The sequence below is a fragment of the Ctenopharyngodon idella genome, chromosome 20 (assembly GCF_019924925.1).
Source record: "Ctenopharyngodon idella isolate HZGC_01 chromosome 20, HZGC01, whole genome shotgun sequence".
Taxonomy (NCBI): Eukaryota; Metazoa; Chordata; class Actinopteri; order Cypriniformes; family Xenocyprididae; genus Ctenopharyngodon; species Ctenopharyngodon idella.
Genome location: NC_067239.1, coordinates 768,866 through 791,748, shown reverse-complemented (window position 1 = coordinate 791,748; position 22,883 = coordinate 768,866). Strand labels below are relative to the sequence as shown.

The 22,883-nt window shown below is 38.9% G+C and overlaps 1 protein-coding gene across 6 annotated transcripts in view; it reads right to left on the bottom strand.

Moving 5' to 3' along the window:
* The window catches only part of LOC127502302 (A-kinase anchor protein 7-like), a 33,316-nt gene that overhangs the window by 4,359 nt on the left and 6,074 nt on the right, over nt 1-22,883 (bottom strand). For 4 of the 6 annotated variants that reach the window (XM_051875137.1, XM_051875138.1, XM_051875140.1 and 1 more), the window contains exons 6-7: nt 22,424-22,536; nt 19,752-19,899 (exon numbers count right to left, since the gene is read on the bottom strand). In XM_051875137.1, coding sequence (XP_051731097.1) covers nt 19,752-19,899; nt 22,424-22,536 — 261 coding nt within the window. Of the gene's footprint in view, nt 1-17,553; nt 17,841-19,751; nt 19,900-22,423; nt 22,537-22,883 lie in introns of all 6 variants that reach the window. The other 2 variants (XR_007926814.1, XR_007926813.1) reach the window with 2 other exon arrangements.

The following is a 22,883-nucleotide window of genomic DNA, read 5'->3' as shown; positions in this document are numbered from 1 at the left end:
AATACTTGGCTATTTCATATGCAAAGATGTCAGCCAATCACAGCAGTGGGCGTTTACACTGAAGTCTCACAGAGACACGCCCCTTAAAACAGAGCATTCAAATCACAGGATAAAATCAGGGTAGGAAAAATGCCTTTTATTTCTAAATTGTGACAAATTTTGATGTAAAAAAAAAAAAACTAACATTATAAGTGCACCCCAGGAAATATTATAAAACAACGCAGTTCATGACCCCTTTATATTCTAAAACTTTCGTACATTCACATTTAGGATCATTCTACGTACGTCTATATAAATGAGGACACAGATCTCACATATTCTCCTCAACAAAACACAGCGATGATCCACCAGCTTCAGAGTCAGTCAAGTGAACTTAAGAAACATTTCCAATTACACTGCAAAAAATCATTTTCTTAATCAGTCGATAACTTAATTCAGAGATATATTCTCTAAAAACAAGTCTTAATATCTAACGCAACTTCAAGTAAATGTTTCAACCCAGACTCATCTGAAAAATTAGTCCAAAAATGTCTGCAAATGATATTACATTTCGTGACAGTTTCAAAGTGAAACGTCCAGTGAGTGGCGCCAAAAGCATGTTCTGTTTTCTCAGAAACAGATGAAGGGGAATCTGGTAACGTTTTATGTTGGTTGTTGTACGTATCACGACAGTTCAGAAATGAAATGTTCACAAGTGTAAGTGTGATGCTGTACCAGGTGAGCTACTGAGCAAGTTTACTACAGCAGAAGAGACAAACATATGGAGCTGGTTATATGATGATGGTATTGTGTGAGCAAACCGCGTAAAAATAAGTCTTTAGTAATTAATCTGCCCCTGTAAGTGTGAGAAGGAATACAATTTATAGGTGTTTTACTGCCACTAGTGGTCATTTCAGCTGGAAACTGCAGTGAATTTAATGCATTGCTATGTTTTTTTTGTGTTTTGCTAAGACGTAAGCAGAGCCATGTTGTTTCCAATGAGCCGTGTTCAAAGGTTTATTTTGTTTTAAGATCAAAACCTCCCTAAAACAAGACAAACACAGGGATTTGTGGCGGTGCAGAATGAACTGACTGATGGCATTTCCTCAGGAAGCTTCATCTCCTCTCTGCTGATCTCGGAGGGGTTTCATACGCTGTCCTGTAGGGGCTGAGGTCACGACCTGCTCCTAGATTACTCTCTCTAATCAACCTGTGCTTTCCATCGAGGAACAATGTGCATTTACTGTAGGATGGTCAGCTTGTCTTCCGCCCACTTTAGAAAGCAAAGCGCCAGCAGCTATTTCCAGAACTCATTTCCAATGAAATGGTGCTGGTGCGCGGCCAGAGAGTCTCTCACAACCGGCCCACAAATACAATATAAAAATAAACATGCGGCATTAAGGCCTTGGCTTTTTGCATCCTACATTTTAATGTCCAATTAAGAGCTGCTGACTTTAATATAATGCTCATAAATGGCAGGTTCATGGCTGCAGATTTATGGGGTCGATTTGTTTGGTTCTCCTGTGCAGGAGTGAAATGTTTCCAGAATGGCCACCGGCTAAAAAAAGGTAAAGGTGTTTGTTTTTACAGCCATCTAGTGTTCTGGAGTTAATCTGCTGTTTATTCAGCTTGACAATATTCATCTTGTTCTTGGTGTGAACAGACATTTAGTTGACAATTATTCAACTCTTGGTTTGAACAGACCGTTGTCAGTGACTGTATTGCTCGGTAGTGGTTGACCGATATATTGGCAATTATCAGCATCAGCCAATATGTTGTTTTGTTTGGCTAACACTATTTATAACTCTTTTACATTTTGGCAAATTGGTGACTAAATGATAAGAATTTGTATCTCATTAGTATGTTTTCATACGATCTGTTTACGCCCCAGTGACGGGTATGTTAGGGGTGGAGCTTCATGCTTACTTTTTTCTAATAATCGTATGTTTTTGTATGATTCACATCGTATGAATTCATATGAAATCAGTTGTGTTTTCCTGTGAGATCAGGTTGCTATTAGCGCTATAATAGTTTCTCATTTCCCACTGAGATTCAGCAAATACCCATTTATATATTTTAAACAAGTCTTTGGATATATTTTGGATATGTAATATTTAATTCCATGGACAGTGTTGGTTAGAGTGTTTACTTCCTTTACAGTCATGTTTTTAAAGGGCACCTATTATGCAAAATTCACTTTTTCATGGTGTTTGAACACTGATGTGTGTAAACAACCAGCCTATAATGGTAAAAATCCACCCACTCCTTTTTTATAATACCCATAAATCAGAAGCAGTGTCTGAAAACACGCCCTTCTAGATTTCCCCCTACTGTGATGTCACAAGCCCCACCCACGACTGCCCTATTAGCATAGATCCCGCCCTGAGTGAGCCGCACACAGTCTGCCATGTTTATGTCCATGTTATAGCGCTTATTGATATAATGTCTGTGCCACATAAACATTACAAATGTTCTGTTTTTTGATTTACAAATGAACATAAGAGTCTCCACTCCCGGCATCTGAGCCACAGTGGATGAATTTCATTTATGAAGGAAATATGCTGAAGAAATTAGGTAAAGTGGCTGCATGAGATTCTCCAGCTTTGTTGTTGTTGAGCTGTTAAAGCTCCGCCCTCTTCTGGAAAGGGGGCCGGGAGCAGCAGCTCATTTGCATTTAAAGGGACAAACACAAAAACAGCGTGTTTTTGCTCACACCCAAACGGGCAAATTTGACAAGCTATAATAAATGATCTGTGGGGTATTTTGAGCTGAAACTTCACAGACACATTCTGGAGACACCAGAGACTTATATTACATCTTGTGAAAAGGGGCATAATAGGTCCCCTTTAAGTTTCTTTATTTGTGAAAAATATTAAACCATGATTACAGAATCAAAAAGTTGTAATCTAAACTTTAAATCAGTTTCTTTTACATGTTTAGTTTTTCATCAAGTTCAAATTAGTTTTGTAATATCAATTCATGTCAAGTCAGATTTATTTATATAGAGCTTTACACAATACAGATTCTAAGCAGGTTCACGTTTTGTTTGAATCTGGAAACAGATCTTTGTTGGTGATTCATCATAGTTTTTTAGTTTTGTCTTAATTCTGAAAGTTTGGCAAATCAGCCACAGCTCGAAATAAAATCCACAGAAAATGTGAATCATACACAGTGGTGTCCAGCATTCATATTGTGAGCGAACAGCACACACACACACACACACACACACACACACACACACACACACACACACACTCACACTCACAGCACTGTGCATTTGGGAGCTCTTATCTGTGTGTGTGTGTGTGTGTGTGTATCTCTGGAGAAGAACCGCACAAGGTAATCAAATCTGACCTTACAGCGAGAGACGTGGAACATGAACATTTGTGTACTTTCTGTACCCAAGGCTGCTGTTTCTGCTCTGATGCATCACTGTCCTTCAGTTCATCTCACACAAACAGAAGAAGACACACACAGCACAAGAGAAGAGCAATCTGCCCCCAGACACACACGGACACGTCTTTAACACCACTGCATCAAATGATGTTTGTCTCTCTGTAGGACATCAGACAGCGCCGTGTCAGTGTGCAGAAAGTGTGTGTGAATGTCTATTATTTATCTGCATCCCACTGCTTTACCACAACCCTCTCGCTCTGCGAGCATCACACACACGCTGGGCTCTCGCTGTGACCCCGTCAGCCTCATAAACGCACTGTATTTCTGAGCCCCATGAGATCTTCCCATCTATACCGCACGCTTCCCTCCGCCGCTCTCTCATGCGTGTGTTTCTGCTCCCTCGCGCTCTTCACCATCACGTGAGCTCAAAGTAGGGCACGGGCTTATGTGCACTCGTCTTCTTCAAACTGAGCTTCATCTGAACAATGACGGATTACGGTCCTGCGGGGCTCCAGGGCTCGGTGGAGGCCCCTCCTGACGCCACTGTGAGACGCATCCTAATGTCGAAATAACATGGAACTATGCTGCAGTTTTCAAGTGCAAATGGGAAGCTCCTTCCCTCAAGTGGGGTGTTTGATAACCGATAATTCTTTATATTTGAAAGCCGATAACCGATATATTGGCCGATAAATCTACATCAAAATTTGTATAAAATTTTTGAGAGATTACAAAGACAAAAGTCTCACCATTAAAAGCCACGTCCCAAGCACACAATTATAATGTTCTCATTATAATATTATGTAGCTTATATGACAGACTTGCATTGTACGTTGCACTGTATTTTCTTTTTGAAGTGATTTCAATCATATTTCAAGCAATTCAAAACCATAATGGCAGACAGTGTGCATCTGAAGTGTCTCAGCTGAAGGAAAAATAATGCATTATTTATCGGCATTAATATATCGGCCAAATTTTCTTATTGGACCGATAACGATAACATTAAAAATGAACATATATCGGCCGATACTGATATGGTGGCCGATATATAGTGCATCCCTATTATTAGGAGCATATAAAAGTGTGAAGCTGAAGTATAGCGCGCTTTACTGCAAGACATGGAGGCGCCGGCGCGATCACTGGTATTTTTTCCTGATAACAGCGGAAAATCATTTTCGGTCATACATATAAGAGAAATACACCATTCGAAACTATATTTTATTTGTACTTTTATTTGTGTGAACTCACAATAACAAGAAAATGTTCTGCTTTTGTACAATAAAGAAAATGAACAGGATGCGCTTTCTGCTGTCTCGGTCTCCCTGAACTGAAACACGTCACAAAAATAAACCAAAACTCAGCACATACTTTGCCTCACAGACATGAGAAATATATCTATAGAATGCTTAAAATGTCAAGCAGGGTTGCCAGGTTTTCACAACAAAACCCGTCCAATTGCTACTCAAAACTAGCCCAATCGCGTGTCTGGGGGTCCCCCGGTAAAGTTCGCATTCCAGGGGCTAAATATAATGTTATTTGGGGTCGCTTCAACCCGCAGACATGAAAAACAACAGTGTTAAAGTAGCCCAATTCTGCAGGAAAAGCGTGGACTTGGCAACACTGATGTCAAGCGATTGTCAACCAATTCAAATGGGAAAAAAATATTCTCAGATTACGTAATCCGTATGAAACGTGCCTGTAGGCGCGTCCACTACTGCAGAGATGATGAGTCAGTGTTGTCGACTTAAACTCTGCAGCTGAAAACACACAAAACATCATCAATAAATGATTAAAGTGTTTAGACAGTCTCCTTGCTGTTTTTTCACGACACATTCATAATCATTACGTTTGCCGGTGCGCTGCGGCAAGCTTTAAGCGTGCGCTTGAGCGCTGATTAGGCTATGTATTATACATGGGCAATTAAAGGCTCATTATTATGATTTATGGCTTATTAATATACACGTGCGATTAGTCGACTAATCACTTACATGAACGACTACTAGTTGACTAGAAAATTCTTTAGTCGAGGTCAACCCAATTCCAACTAAATTCAAAATGATAAACATTTTTAATTTCTATCACATGGTATCACAACGTGAAAGTCAAATGATTCCTATAAGCTAATCTGTACAATCACACATTTAAAATGATTGAAATACAGTGTAAAATTACAATAATCTACACAATAACTCATTAATAACTCACTACAGACTTGTTTTCCGCTCACTGATCTATAAATAGATGCATTATATGATATTATCTAGGTTACAGATCAGTGTTTCCACCATGTTTCAAATGGAGACGCCCCTTCCCACGTCACAACTCGTGTATCATCTACAGATTGAGTTTGCCGGTTGTAAATACGATTATCACATTCATGTACTCAGAACTCATAATTGCGATCTTTATGACTCACATTATATCACATATAGGAAAACGGTCATGAAATGACAAGAACGAACACACTGTACTGCACAAGAGACAACAAAGAACCATGACTAGTAGACAATAATGTTCAGATGGACTCTGACTGCTCTATATATGAGTTTTTCCACAACAGATGAAGCTACATTTCTCTTTCTACAGCCGTGTGCACCTTCATGACAGATTATCAGTAAGATAATAGCTGGCGTCCCATCCATAGAAACACAAGCAGACTGTTTGACCCTCAACCTAATTCCAGACCTAAATGTTACTATATCTAAATGGTGTTTCACACATCCAGAGCACATGACCTTCTGTGACGCCCACATCCAGACTACAGACACTCCCACCTACAGAGATCCCAATCACCGGCGTCCTCTGCTAATCAACATCGTTTAGACTCATCGTTTCATCGGATTCCCACCCTGAGCACTGCCATCAGAAGCACGACGCGCTCACAAAGCCTCCAGCTGCATACATAAAACAGGCAGAGAAAGGAGCGCTCCTCACTGACACACGGCATTCTGGGTCCACGGCTGCTGGAAGAACGGCTCCGAACACTTACTGAGCTTATCCTGTGGTCGGGAGAGAGGGAAGCAGCACAACTGCCCCATGACGGCCGCGCTCCTCTGGCTGATCTGTCCTCAAGCGCAGGAGTGGTACGATCCAGTCATGGTGCGAGTGAGCGTGTGACTGTCTCTCGGTCCGCTGCGATTATGCAAGTGTGTGTGTTGTGTGTGTGTGTGTGTAGGGGGCTGGTGGGAGATTGGCCGACTGTAGCTCCGCCTCCATCCTCATGCCAGCTTGAATAATTGCTCTGGAACGGACAGCGGCTTACTGCTGTGTGTGTGTGTGTGTGTGTGTGTGTGTGTGTGCTTAGTGAACTAGAACAGACCTTTAAACACACATCTGGCCTCTGCTCACACACCCAAGAGATTTCTGCACAAATAAACACTGTAATGTGTGTGTGTGTGTGTGTGCGTGCTCGCTTCATTAATCATGATTTAATCTGACATTAAATGCTCTGACAATTAAATTACCTCATATTACATTGGACAGTGACTGTAAGCCATTACTTTACTAATTAGACGAGAGACAAAATAGCAACTAATTGGGTTTTATGATTCATTAACAATACTGGTGTTTTCAACAAACAAAGATTCATCACACTGATCACACTGACATGAGCTACAGGAGACACACACACACACCCTTAACCTAATTAATCCCTAAAACCAGGTCTTGACCCACAAACAGGCCTTTAAAGGGCTTTCAGAAAGTGACCGGCCAAAATGTCCTTACATTACTCTCTTTGTCCTCACACTAGAACTCAAACCAGTCCTCAAAAAAAATAGTTGCACTCACACACACACACATACAACACATATACACACTCTCTTTCTCTCTCTCTTACACACACACACACACACACACACACACAAACGTTTACTTAGCTATCTAAATGGAGACATTCTGTAGACAAACAGATAGTCATACACACTAGTTATATAGTGTCATGCGACACTGAAGACTCACATGACAAACTTCACATAACGCTCGTTAAAGGGATCGTTCACTTAAAAAAATCATCTGTCATCATTTACTCGCCCTCGTAACACACAAAAGAAGATATTTAGAGAAATGTCTCAGTGTTTTTGTTCATTCAGTGGTCACCAAAACGGTTTAATTCCCACTGATCTTCAAAATATCTTCTGTGTTTAACAGAGGAAAGTCATACAGGTGTGAGTGACATGAGGGAGAGCAAATGAACCCTTGAAGGAGCATCATGTGATTTAGATGTGAAGTGTGTCATTTCGATCCCTTCAGTGCTGTTAATACAAAACACCGTTTCTGATAGTTTGTTGAGGTTCAGTGAGCGTCTGTCTGTCTGTACAGGAGCATCCGTCCATCTGAGAGCAGCACATCGTGAGACGTGTCTCTGCTGACGCTGACAGATGACTCCTGTTATTACTGACTAATGCCATAAATGTTACTCAATCTTACATAATGTGCTCACAGTTCAAACTTTATGAAGCCAAAGTCCAAACTAACAGCATTAACGACCTGATTAGACTGTTTATGAGAGTTGTTTTAAGTTTCACGCTGCATCCTCGTATTATTTTTAGTTATCAACTTTAGCTCAGTTTTAGAAAGTTTCTCCTTGTAATAAATACTTCATAGCGCTTTGTTACCTTTTTTCCATCACATATTATAGTAATCATCATAAATTATCATTCGAAAGCTTAAACAATCAAAATTTATCTTGTGAAAACTGTTGTGAAATTGGACATCGCATTACCATGAAAATGCTCCTTTAAACCTTTTAGCGGCTCAATTTTTGTGATATCGACTTCAAATTTGGAACTTAACTTGGTTTAGACGCATGGCTTTGATTTTCTGCTAATTTTAGAGTCCAAATTATTTTGTAAAATATATATTTTGCCTAAAATAAAGTTTAGTTCAGTATAATTTCTTTATAATAAACAAACTTCCAGAGATTTTTTTTTTTTACACGTTGATTGTTTGAAGTGCTTCACTTCTGTTTAGTGTCTTTAAAAAGAGACCATCTTAGGTCTGTATTCCAGTGTTCATAAATTACAACCATTTACAACAGGTTAATGTTTTTATAACTATTTGAAAATGAAGATTGAGATGATATTTTGCAGTAGCCGTTTGCTGCACACGGTTTACTGACTTCAGAAAACACTGACGGTCACAGATTAATTCACTCAAGAGATCCTGTTTGGCATCTTTATGGTTTCAGCTTAGCTTTTTGTCAAGTTAATAGCTTTGATTTTAGTTAATGTTCTCACTGTATCGTCACTGTAGAGGCTGGGAATGAAATAACTGTGCAGAATAATAATTATCAAATCTGTTTACTGGATTGATGCCATGATACTATAGTGATGCTGAAATACATATGCCAACCTGAAGACTGAGAGACAGATGTTTGGCACTATTTCTGATGAACTCACATTTCTAAAGCATAAAAATTCAACAACAAACAGTCATGAGAACTGTCTGTCTCTTTCTCACACACACTTCACTGACTAAAGCCCAATGTAAACTTCGGTTTTTATGCACATGCGTGATGCAAATTTTGTCACCAGAATAGTATGCAAGCTGTCCGATTTGTGTAAGTGTGCATATTTGTGCGCACACTGAATTTGTTTTGCACTAATCAGTTGTTCCACAAGGTGGCAGCACTGACCCAGGCCATGGTTTCACAGTAGAAAACTAAACTAAAGAGACAGAACAACAACAACAGAAACACCAGAGAATGCAAGAACAACAGAGGCCCGCACTGACAAGCGCTTGTGTGAGCGGGTTATGAGAGACACAACTTTAGTTTGAAAGAATACAGACATTTTTATCAGTCATAACTTCTGGAGAGAAACAGCTCAGACACTGGACAAAGATGAAACTTTCTAGAGCGCATGTGTCAGTTCACGCACGCTATCAAATGGAGTACACTTGGAAAGGCTACGCATTCGACCATACGAATACGCTAGTGTACGTGTAAAAAAAACGACATTCACTAGGGTGTGTTCAAGCATAAAGAAGCTGCTTCGTTTGGTCAAATCACTGGTTTGTTTGCAAGAGTATGATGTTATCATGGACAGACGGCAGACGTGTGTTTGAGTCCAAGTCTAGTGAATGTTAAAACAGCACCTTCAGGAAGGATAAACATGAATGGCTTTATTGATAAGGATTTAAGACAGAAATCTAGCAAACAACACCTTTTTTGTATTCCCAGCAAACACAGAACATTCCCCTAATGTTCTCATATGGTTCCTGTTTGGTTATTTTTTGGGAAACCAATTAAGAATGTTCTGGGAACATACTGGAAACGTTCTCCCAACCAACAGGGAACATCCTATTTATGTAAAGAAAACTTGCCTGGTGTAAGGATGTCTGTTCTGGAGTCGTTCTGAGACCCAGAAATTGTTAGCTGGGTTATATAACCTCACTTCTACTACATTTTTAGCAACAGAGACAAGAGATATGGCGTGACGCTCATAAAGCTTATTGTAAAAATAAGTGTACCACACCATTTCATAATGACATTACAACAGTCAGTACTTCAGTACATCATTTAACCTCATAAAGACAAACTGCTGCCGTTCACAGGCCGTCAGTAAACCTGCCTGATCACATTTCATCCGTACAGTGTGAACACTACAGTAATACAGCTAACTAATGTTGACATAATGTTAAAGCAGAGTGAACTGGACCTCAGAGTCGTCTGGTTTGTCTCCTGTTTCTATCATTTCTTTCGTTTCACCACAGGCGTCTCTGGTCTGCTGACTGCAGGATTTAAGCAGTATGACGTGACTTTCTAGCAGCTCCCTGATAAAAATACTTGATACAACCAAAATCTTGAAGCACGAGATCAGTAAGTTCCTATCACAGTAATGAAACACCTCACGATATAGTAATCCAATCTGTAAAGCTGCTGTGAAAAGCACTATTCAAATCACATCACTCATTACATTAAATACCACATTCAGTGTGTCCATCAGGACCTCTTTATCACAACAACCAGCATAACAAAACCAAACTGATCAGCACAGACATTATTACTTCACAAACACACACCACACATCCACATGGAGTCATCAACCCTGGACCATCAATCATCCATATGTAAATGTTGAAACAGTCATAATAATTCTTCACAAGATCATATCTGAATCCGGACACATTTGGCTCCTGTAAACACACTCGTCCATCTCTCTCCTCCGATCTCTGCATTAACACACATGTGATCAATACCGGCCAGAGGTGCTTTCACACAACACACAGTCTGAGCAGCGTCTCTGACGTCACACACAATACTGGCTGTAAACGAAACACCCTGCAGGTCTGAACTCGACATCTGAGAGAGATCTAAAACTAACAGTGACAAATGTATTTGCAACTTGATATTCAGAGAACACAAGAGAAGCATTATTTATGGAGACGGATTTCCTTACAAAATATTCATAGATTTTGAAGGATTCAAGATCATTCTGAAAGATGCCGAATGGAAGATTTAGGAGTGGTTTTTGGAAAGGCATGTCATCCAGGGATTAGAGAGCCGAGCTTATCCTAGATGAGCTGTGGTCAGACACCGTCAGATATTAACCACACCATCTGTGTGTGTGTGTGTGTGTGTGTGTGTGGCAGAACATGACAGGATTCAATCTCAAAGAAGAGAACACATCTGTAACTGTTACAATAATACTGTCACCAGCTGCTACAATAGGATTTACTAAAACAAAATGTATTAAATGGTGAATTTTAGGAGTTTTTACCAGGAGATCAAGGTAGAACATGCTGGTGTATGCAGTATATCTACATCATTCTGTCAATGATGAGCATTCAGATATTAACTTTACATTTATGCATTTGGCAGATGCTTTTATCTTAAGTGATTTATGTTGCATTCATGATACATATTTGATCAGTTCATGCAGGGAATCGAACCCGTGACCTTGTGTTGCTAGCGGCATAATCTACTGTTTGAGCGAGAGGAATGTATGTTGTTGTGTATTCTGATATACAGTATATATTTACTGTGGATACACTGTAAAAAATTATTTCTGGAGCTGGAAATTAGAGAGGAGCGATTAATCGTTAAAAGATGGTGTTAAAAGTGAAGTCTTTATGAGTGAGTCATTGAATCATTCATTCAAAAGATTTGTTCAAAAATGCTGATTCATCTAGTAATGAAACAAATGATGTCTTTATGAGTCACTGAATGATTAATTCAAAAGATTTCTTCAAAAACGTTGATTCATATAGTAATGAAACAAGTGAAGTCTTTAGGAGTCATTGAATCATTCGTTGAAAAGATTCGTTCAAAAAACGCTCATTCATCCAGTAATGAAACAAGTGAAGTCTTTATGAGTGAATCACTGAATCATTCATTCATGAGATTTGTTCAAAAATGCTGATTCAGTATTTATGAGTGAGTCATTGAATCATTTATTCCAAAGATTCATTCAAAAATGCTGATTCACCCAGTAATGAAACAAGTCTTTATGAGTGAGTCATTGAATTATTTCTTCAAGAGATTTGTTCAAAAACATTGATTCTTCCAGTAATGAAACAAGTGAAGGCTTTGAGTGAGTCACTGAATCATTCATTCATGAGATTTGTTAAAAAATGGGGATTCAGTATTTACGAGTGAGTCACTGAATCATTCATTCATGAGATTTGTTAAAAAACGCTGATTCACCCAGTAATGAAACAAGTTAAGTCTTTATGATTGAGTCATTGAATCATTCATTCAAAAGATTTGTTCAAAAATGCTGATTCACCCAGTAATGAAACAAGTGAAGTCTTTATGAGCGAGTCATTGAATCATTCATTCATGAGATTTGTTAAAAAACACTGATTCATCCAGTAATGAAACAAGTTAAGTCTTTATGATTGAGTCATTGAATCATTCATTCAAAAGATTTGTTCAAAAATGCTGATTCACCCAGTAATGAAACAAGTGAAGTCTTTATGAGCGAGTCATTGAATCATTCATTCGTGAGATTTGTTAAAAAATGCGGATTCAGTATTTACGAGTGAGTCATTGAATCATTCATTCAAGAGATTTGTTCAAAAACACTGATTCATCCAGTAATGAAACACTTGGTTACTTGCTACTTCTTTGCAATTATTTGTGAAATTTACAAGCAATTTCTGAGTGAAAATGCTTTCAAAATATATCCTAAACCAATTTTTCCATTGTATGTGAGGAGAATGCGTTGTTTTCTATAAATATCTGCACTGGAAATACTTCATCAGTCCGCTGTAGGAAGCGAATAATACGTTCATCTGATTCATTAGCGTGTGCCAGCCCAGATAATCGTCTCACAGCAGGAACATCACATCTGAATAACGAGCCTCTGATGACTTTACACATCATACGGGCTGCTCGTCTGTCTAGATTAATAATTGCCTCATCTTTAATTTTCCATGACCGTTACCACCGCATGACCCGAACAATTAAACTACTCTGACTTCTATATATAAATGCCCTCTCATGATTGGCTGACCTCTTCGCATGTGAAATGAGTAGCTAACCACGCCCACACTGAGTTACTGGATATGTAAATATGGTGGTCATATGTTAATGAGCTGGTGTTTGTTTTGTCAAAATCATAATTTCTGAACAAGTTGCTTCTTGTTCATTTCAGTAAATGTTCTGGATGACGTCTGAGTTCAGTGTGTCGCATCAAACTCTAGAAAAGAGCAAGAAAACCCCAGGCCTCTGCAGCGCTTCAGTGCAGATCTGCTGAAGTGATCGAGAAACAAATGTGTGTCAGTAATCTGGACACTTAGACACACACCTCAAGGGCTATAGTTAGACCGAGCGCATTGATCAGAGCAGGAGACGCTGACTGAGAGACTATTGATCGTGACTCAGACCAGAGCAGATTTATAAACCGCTCACCTCACGCTCTGGGTCTGCATTAACACACTCACAGCCAAACCACAGGAACGGTTTGACTTTGGCGAGTAAATAAAATGGACGGTTTATTGGGAACTAACAAATAAAGCATGAATTAAAGTAATCATGAAATGGAAGTTGCACAAGTCTTTTCTTCTCTATTGTGTCGTATATCTGAGTGAAACGCTTCTCAAACAAGAACAAATGTAGGGCGGGGCTTGATTTTGTCTGTGGGGAATTGATTAGATGGTTGTGGTTTGCTATTGGTGGATCTTATGTGAGTGACAGGTTGCCCCGCCCTCGTCATCAGAGAAGAGAAGAGATGCTGCAAGAGGGAGGAGAAGATATTCTGATTCAAGGTTACGAGACACATAAAACAATAATGTGCTGCGATAAATCATTTATAAACACTGCAATATTCATCTGAAATGAATGTAGGAGGTTAAAAGTTTGTTTAGGAGGTCAAAACTCTGGTCAGTGATCTCAGTTCACCCGCCGTCATCTCAGATCCTGACACATAAATCACAGTATCTCTATGGTATACCACTAACAGTATACTATGGTAACCACAGAAGGTAACCAACTATGGGATTTCATCCAAAGACAATGTCATTCAAGATGGTGCTAATACAAAACGATCACAGGTTTACTGTAGTGACGGTGATATTTGGCACATCTAATCAGAGTTCTGTCAGAGATAATGACTGCTTGAACAGAAACTAAGAGCAAACAGCAGCAGAGCTTCAGATGAACTAGAGCGAATCAACACTGACCCCTGGTGTCAGCATGTGTAATAACACTAAAACCCTCCAGTGAGTTCACATCAGTTATGTAAGTCTTTCTAAAAGACACACTCCCGTTCTGACAGTCAGTGTTTTACTCCGGTCTACATCTGAACTGAGAAACACTTCACATTACAGTACTCAGATATCAGATATTACACATCAATACTAGAAATATACTTAGCAGGCAGTAGATTGCAAAGATAGACAGATAGATAGATTTTAAAGTATTTATGTTTTGATGTTATTTAAAGTACATTATGATAAACACTTTGCTTGTTACATATACGTGCAACATTTCAGCCGTAAATAAATGTTAGCTAGATTATGTTCATTACCTGTCTAATGATGTATGTTTATGCTGAAATATAATTAAATAATGGTTTGTGTATATATATATATATATATATATATATATATATATATATATATATAAATAATATAAACATCTATCGCGTTTAGTTAAGTTGGCTCAGGTTATTTACGTTTCACACTTCAGAACTTCCGTTAAGAGAACATAATAATGAGTGTCGACGCTCCCTGGTTTTCACGAGCTACATCCGAAATCACATACTGTTGAGTAGGTGCTACATTTGAATTTAAATTGACTTAACGACCATTGAAAAAGTATGTTTATATAGTACGAATTTGTGTAGTATGAATGAATCCGGACGTACTATACTACATCCGCCATGTTGTTACTGTCACATGACCTACTAGTGTCAGTTATGTCCCTTCAGCTCCATTCACAAATCCTCTCCCGTGGCCTCATGGGATAGTAAAGTGTCCATCGTATGTGCACTTCAGAATCGTCCGGGTACTTTTCGCCTACTGTTTTTCGAATACTATGAATTCGGACATACTACTCTGTTTGCATACTGTTTTTCGCGTACTATATAGTATAGAAGTATTCAATTTCGGACGCAGCGACGGTGTATTGTGGAACTTTTTAGGAAGCGAATGTTTCAGTGCACTGGAAGGATTCTGGGATTGAGACAGCCCTTAAAATGGCCGACTCCCTGATCAGTGCCCTGACTACTGAACTAGGGAGCTGACTGAGACGCACCCTACATATAGAAAGATGGTACACTCGTATTACTATGAATGGGAGAAAGTGCAACACACGATATGGTGGAATAAGCCCCGCCTTCTAAAATAAGTGTCAATCACTGATTGATAAAGTCATCATGTCACTGCAGCTGCCGCTGAGAAGCGCACTTATGACTGCACATGAGCATTGGCTAGCCCTGCCTGAAATACAAGTTGTGTCCCAAATGACACACTATACACTATGCACTTATACACTATGTACTCATCCATGTAGTGTATGAATTTTATACGTTTATTTTGTCATTAAACATCGGAGTCTGATCCCCCCTCCGTAACATAATCAAAGCTGCGACAGTTGAGTGTCCAACATTCCACACTTCATTTTTTCCGTTAATTTAGTGCATCATCCAGGTATTTAAAGTGCACTTTTTCCTTTTTGGAATTTTCTGTGTGAACGCACTACTAACACTATTTGTACTTAAAGATGTCATAGAATAGTGCATAAGTATGTGAATTGTAATAGGTTTTTTTAACGTTATTTAAGCATAAGAAACAACATTTATGACACTGTCAGATTTCATTGGTGATTTCAAATATGAAATTTAATCGTAAGCTTGGTGAACAGCTTTGGAGAATTTGATGTTTCCCCATTCAAAAGAGACATGAGCTGTACTTGCATGAGTGAAACAGCTGCCGAGAGGCGTTTCAAAGATGGCCGACAAGTCACATGACGCGCCTTAAAGGGCTCTGTTTAGTTTAGTTTTTCTTGGTTACTGATTATGTCCTCATTTATCCCTTTGGTTATGTATGATTTGCACCTCTCATTATCCCAGATAATGAGAGGTGCAAATCTCGTATATCGATGCGTTCACACCATGTTGTAATTAGCACAGTCTCGAGATGACGTTCTACTCAGAGCTGTTCATGTTCTCCAAATGGGAATTATGCAATTTCTATGGCAACACTATCAGCGCCTAAATGAATCTGCAGTGGTCAGGAGGTACAAGTAGGAGCTCTCAGAAAATTCCCAACCTACAAGCTGTAATTACAAGCTCAACGAGGACGTGGACACTTCTTACATGTGGAAATCTCATAATTACGGTAATCACGACATGGAGTAAATGCACCCTGTTCAGTTTGGTTCTCGTTTATTGTTATTATGTGGTTAGCGTTCTTCCCTGCCTGACTTCCTGTTTCTACCCAGTATGTTGGATTATAATAAAGACTGTCTACACAGTGCACTCCTGTTAACACACAGCCCACAACATTTGATTTTAAAACTATATTAGTGAAGTTAACTAAGGCTTAAAAATGCTGTAGAATTATTGTTTATGGTTAGATAAATAATGTAGTCAAATAATGTTAACAAATAAACCTTATTGTAAAGATGAATAATAAATAAAGATGAAAATATTCCTTAAGAGTTCATGAACTGTCCTCAGAAGAGTAACCTGTGCTATTAGCTTTCATTCTCAAACGTTAAAAGACCATTTTCACTGTGTGTTCCTGTTGTTGTTCTTGGCAGTTTCATCACAGCAGGATCAACAGAGACATCTGCTGAATACTGATCTCTTCACGAGTCACTTCCTGTTTGCACCATACACTGCTTACCTGTGCTTTGACCAGGTTTGCCTGCCTCATGATTTAGATTTGTTATCCGCACATGGATTCTACAACTACTCCGAGTACGAGTTTGTTACAGATACACAGACGTGAAATATGGGTGTGAGGTGAACTTGTGTAAGAGTAAGAAGAAGAAAATGTATCAAGCATTTCAGAGGAAGTACCATAGTATTCACTGAAGTACCTTCAAGTCTCATGTAAACACAATGGTATATATGGGAAACATCACACTTCTTCATTCCCAGATAAACGCTTCCTGAGAGGACATATGGAAAACTGCTTTTCAGGGCATATTCCCTCTAGACAAATCTGACAGATTCATATAAATAATTGTCGCAACAGGAAAAAAGGCTCATAAATGGGATCAAAAAGATCTATCTAGTACTGGAAGCAGAAGATGAAGAGATGGAAAGGCTCTCACAAACTGTCATTTATGTGGTGAAAAGCCATGTAATGAGTCATTAATCTGAACATTATCCCTTAAATGTCCCTTTTTAACTTTGTTCGTTCATCTAGGCTCAAAGCTGCTTGCTAGGAACCGTGTGTTTAATAAGCTAATAAAATATCTCAACTCAAATCAATATTTAGTGTGGCAAATGTCGGTGTAATGAGCAGGATAATGTGCATTCAGCCAGTTGTTATCCTAAAATAAAGTCCTTCAGGAACCGATTCATATCAGGGTCCTGATCATCCTGTCAGGGTTTATTGTGCCGAACAACTGGATGGATGTACATTATCCCTGAAATGTGTATTGTGGATGATTTCTTTCCACTAGTCAGAAAGAAATCAAGTTATGGAAGAAGCAAAATGGCCCAAAATCTCAAGATTGACCAGTGCCTGAAAAAACTATGGATTTAACCTGTAGTGTCTCACCTTAAAAATACAGTTACTCATTAAAGATGTACTTCACCACCGGCAGGATGAGCTTCAATAAAACTTGGCTGCCTATAGAAGGGTGAAAAAAATGCTGAAACTGGTGCTACTTGAGTAGAGAAAAAGGAGAAAAAAATTTGTAGGAAAACTTTAACACCCATCAGACCTGCAAACTCACAAGAGGTGAAAAAGGTGACATGTTCACGATGTAAACGGGTCTGTGGGCATCGTCCACCAGGAGAAAATTTTCGTGATTTTAACATGTAAACGAAGCTTTCTGGTGCACTCTAACAAGAAGATAAATGGAAAAAAACAACATTTGCTTCAAGTAAAAAAATAAAAAAACAAACATTTATTGACACTAGTAGAGCCGGGCATTGACATACATTTCACAGCTGGATTTGATTTCGAATTCAGAAGCTTGTGATTTGATTTACCTTCGATTCAATATTGATTCATTTGGAGCCTATCAGGCACAGTACATGGCAAATTTCCTCAAAGAAAAAACAACTCTCAACTAATGCTGTAAACTAAACGGAGAACCACAGTCAGTGCATCATCATCATATTAAAGGTTAAAATTAATTGATTTGTGAGCTACTTACATATAAATTACACATAAGGAAGTTATGATAATGTTATAATAAATTTTAATGACAATTATGTTTCTACTCTTTTTTTTATATAAACATTTAAATGGTGGCTGTCATAAAACGGATTTATTTAAACATGCACTCAATATTAAAGCACATGTCAAGTACAAATACAATGAATATGCAATAGCCTATTTTTTGTAGCTGACTAATGAGATTTTGGACACTGAATGGTAAATTTTTTTGAAACACTGATTGATCGATTACATGCGACATGATACAAATTTGTAAGTTGTACTGAAACTTTCAACATACCGTCAGATGTTCATTCATTGTTTATATTTCATGTTGTAACTAGTAAAGTGGAAGAGATGGTCGGTTCACGTGTGGTTGAACTGAAGCGCTATAGCGGTCTGTCACGCCACAGAGCGCCAAGAAAGATTGCGACACCTGGAGATGTCTATGGTCTCACTTCAGTCTATGGGAAAATAGCCCATTTTTGATTTTTGTGAGGTTTATTCACAAAAATCAAAAATTTGATCATGTAATATAGGCTATAGGCTTTTATATTTAATATAGTTCCCCCTGAAAAAAAAACTCTTCGGATCTACATGATTCACATAAATGACATCTTTTGATTCAAAATGGCGAATTTCACTGAAAAGCGACTAGTTTGAAGGTATGATTAATAATGCACTGGGCATGTTGCCTGTCCAAGGCCACGCCCACCAGTCTGCTATGGATAAAGAGTCAAACACTGCCTTGCTTTAGCAGGTAATACTTCTTAGCAAACTTTTAGTCATAATGGTGTTAACTTGTTTTGTTACTGAGAGCAAGAATTCAGAGTAAACATTCAGCGGGAGTGAGTTAGCTTCAGTTTCAGTGAAGGTCCAGCGTGATGTAGGCAGCAGCTAAAGACTTCAAAGAATCATAATTACGGAGAGAACACAGAGATGGAAGATCTGAAAAACCTCAGTGTTTGTAGTCAACATTTCAAACTGGATGAGCACGAACAGTGTTTTAGGCCAAACAGAGGAGAAAGATTGAAAGAAACGGACGTTCCTTCAGTTCCACCTGAAGCAAAACTCTGTCAATAGTGATCCATTTTACCATAATGCTGTTTTTCACCAAAGCCCTGAAGCTGTCAAAAGACTTTTACTGACAAATAAACGTGAATTACTCGCTCCAGGTAACACAGAAAAAGAGTAAACTCTCTTCATTTACATACACTACCAACACTGTAACAATACAAAACAGTACTGTGGTATATAATACGGCATTATTATTCAAAACCATCACACAGTACCAGACTGAAATAAAAGACCTAGAGTTTGGAAATGACCTGCAAACCTGAGCCCAAATCACAAGCCAGAAGATGTGCTCTACAGCAGTGCTTCTCAACCGGCTTCACTGAACCGACGATGTTAATGCAAAGAACAGCTGCTGGGTATTATATCAGTGTTTCTCCTCAATTTTAAAGGCTGAGGAGTGTTCACTCTGCTGTCCAAACCTCAGTTACACCTGTGACCCGTCCAGTCCAGAAGCACTGCCTCATACCAGAGGAACCAGACGTACAAAGATGAACCTTCAGAGCAGGTTTACTCACTGAACGTGACGCTCTTCTCGCGGTGGTAGTATCCATCTGCGGTCTTTTTCTTGAGCATGGAGCACAGGTCCACTCTACACACGCATTCGTCTCCAAACACACGGCTCTCGAAGTCGGAGAACAGCGCCGGATCCAGCTTCTTAACGCCCTGAGAAGACACACGCACACGCGTCACACAGTAAGTCTGGAGCAAACAGAAGGACTGGTGAGGGAAGAGACAGTACAGCGGGACTGGAAGCGTCTGTCGTGGCCGATAACCTCGGCAGGAAGCCTGTCCTGTGGGAAGATTACAGACGCGCCTCCTATCTGTGTCCTGCACATAAAGAAGAAGCACTGTCTGTCTGTCACGTACACACATCTCACAGCACACACTGAAGGAACAGATCAGCCAATGTGAGAGTTTGAGTTCCTCCTTTCAGACCCAGTCCCTTTCATCATAAGGATAAGAGCAGCGTGAACTCTGGGACATGAGGGTGAGCCGTCTGTTTCAAGTTGTGGGAGGTTAAAGCTGTGTAATGTGTGTTTGATTTGATTGTGCTGGAGCAGAACAGAAGATCTGGCGTCAGTCTCACCCCTCACTGTCTGAGCAGATGGCTTCATCCTCACAACACCATCAAACCAAATCAGTATTGATTTTTTAATGTTTCTGAAAGAAGTCTCTTCTGCTCAATAATGCTGTATTTTTTTTCTTTATCAAAATACAGTAAAACAGTGATATTGTGAAATATTATTACTATTATGCTATTTTAAAAGTTGTCTCCTACAATAGGTTTACATGCATCCAGGGTCCATCCAATTTATCCAAGTTATATGGTAGGGGGCGCTATTACGAATCTTCTGAAAGCATACAGAATCTCCAGAAACAAGCGTTAAAAGCAAAGCATTTGTCTTTGACAAAACGCAATTTTCTCAGCTTTTTGTTCATTATTTTTAAAATAAAACCCACATTCAAGTGTTGATAAAAAAGAGTGCATTTTAAACGGTTAGTTCACCCAAAAGTGAAATTTCTGTCATCATGTCGTTCCACACCCGTAAGACCTTCGTTCATCTTCAGAATACAAATTAAGATATTTTTTATAAAATCCGATGACTCAGTGAGGCCTGCATTCACAGCAAAATTAACACTTTCAATGTCCAGAAAGGTACTAAAAACATATTTAAAACAGTCATGTGACTGCAGTGGTTCAACCTTAATGTTATGAAGAGATGAGAATACTTTTTGTGCGCCAAAAAAACGACTTTATTCAACAATATTTAGTGATGGGCGATTTCAAAACACTGCTTCATGAAGCTTCGAAGCTTTACAATCTTTTGTTTTGAATCAGTGGTTTGGAGCGCCAAAGTCACATGATTTCAGTAAACAAGGCTACGTTACGTCATAAGTGTTTCAAAATTTCAATATTTCAAGTGACTTTGGCAGTTTGATACACGCTCCGAACCTCTGATTCGAAACAAAAGATTTGTAAAGCTTCAAAGCTTCATGAAGCAGAGTTTTGAAATCGCCCATCACTAGATATTGTTGAATAAAGTCATTATTTTGTTTTGGCGCACAAAAAGTATTCTCATCACTTCATAACATTAAGGTTGAACCACTGCAGTCACATGACTGTTTTAACGATGTCTTTAGTACCTTTCTGGACCTTGAAAGTGTTGATTATATTGCTGTCTATGGACGAGTCATATCGGATTTCATCAAAAATATCTTAATTTGTGTTCTGAAGATGAACGAAGGTCTTACAGGTGTGGAACGACATGAGAAATGACAGAAATTTTAATTTTTGGGTGAACTAACCCTTTAAGTTTTTTTGTTTGTTTGTTTAAAAGCAGAGGCTCTGTTCCTTCTTTTGATATATTGCATGTTCATATATTCATACAACAAAATATTCTGGGGGCCACAAAATTTTTGTCTCCACAAAGACAGTTTCAAAAACACGGTTTGAAATCACTGGTGTTTCTCACGTCATAAACTACCTTGTAACCAATCACGTCAAAGTGTGATCCTCAACGAGTGGATCTCTGAGCTTGTGCGAGTCAGTGGAGGCGGGGTTAATTTGCATATTCATAGAACTGCGTATATTAAATGAAGCAAGGGTGTAGAGTTACATTCAAGCTATTTTAAGGCATGAAGTAAAAAAACATTTAAATATGTCATTTTGGTGATCAAAGATGAGTTTTAAGGGATAAAATGATTGACTACAGGAGCACTTTAACTTTTGAACGCTTCTGTATAATTAATAGCTTTAAAAATGGGCATATCAGGTGCGTTTTCACTAATCAAAGCTGAATTATACACACCTGTGACTGCACACATAGACTATATGATTTGGTGGAAGAATTGTTTATCATGATTGCCAAAAATAAATTACAATTATCACTGTTGTCATTGAATCGTTACAGTGAATTTATTCTGCGTCGCGTCTATAGGAACAGTCCTGAACCGCGGTAAGAATCCGCTGTAATCACAGCACTGAGTGTTGTAATGCTTCAGCTCATCTCATTCAGAGGAAACCTGCAGAATCTCAACGCTGTTTATGTGAAAAGAGCGAAGTGTAAGATAGCAAACTAAAATACACAACCGGCACAGACTCTGCAGTATTTGCTTATGATCAGATAAATAAAACTCCTCCTTCAGCACACACACACACACACACACACACACACACACGTCTTACCTGCTTGCGTAGTTTGGGAGCTCGTGAGAGTTTGAGGAATGTCAGATGAGGTTTGAAGGCTTTGTCATCTCCAGAAACGATGCCGCTCTCCTCAAACGCCTTCCTCACACTCTCTGGGTGGAGAGAAACACACACACACAGCCTCAGAGACACAGATGCATCCTGGGATAGTCTATTTACAGCCTCCCGCGGACCGGCCTGAGACCGTCCTCGATGTAAGACAAGAACATAATCAATACAGAGAGAGAGAGATGACATTAGCAGACTGAGCTCTCAGGATCTTGTGCATCTTGAAGGTGTTTTCACTCGACTTCCAGTAGGGATCCAAAACACTGCGCTCATATAATTATCAGTGGATATTAGAGATTTTTTACATCATATCAATCTGATTACACCAACACTGGAAGCAGTAAAGCCTAAAAAACCTATTAAACAAGATTTTTTTACTCAACCAATGGCA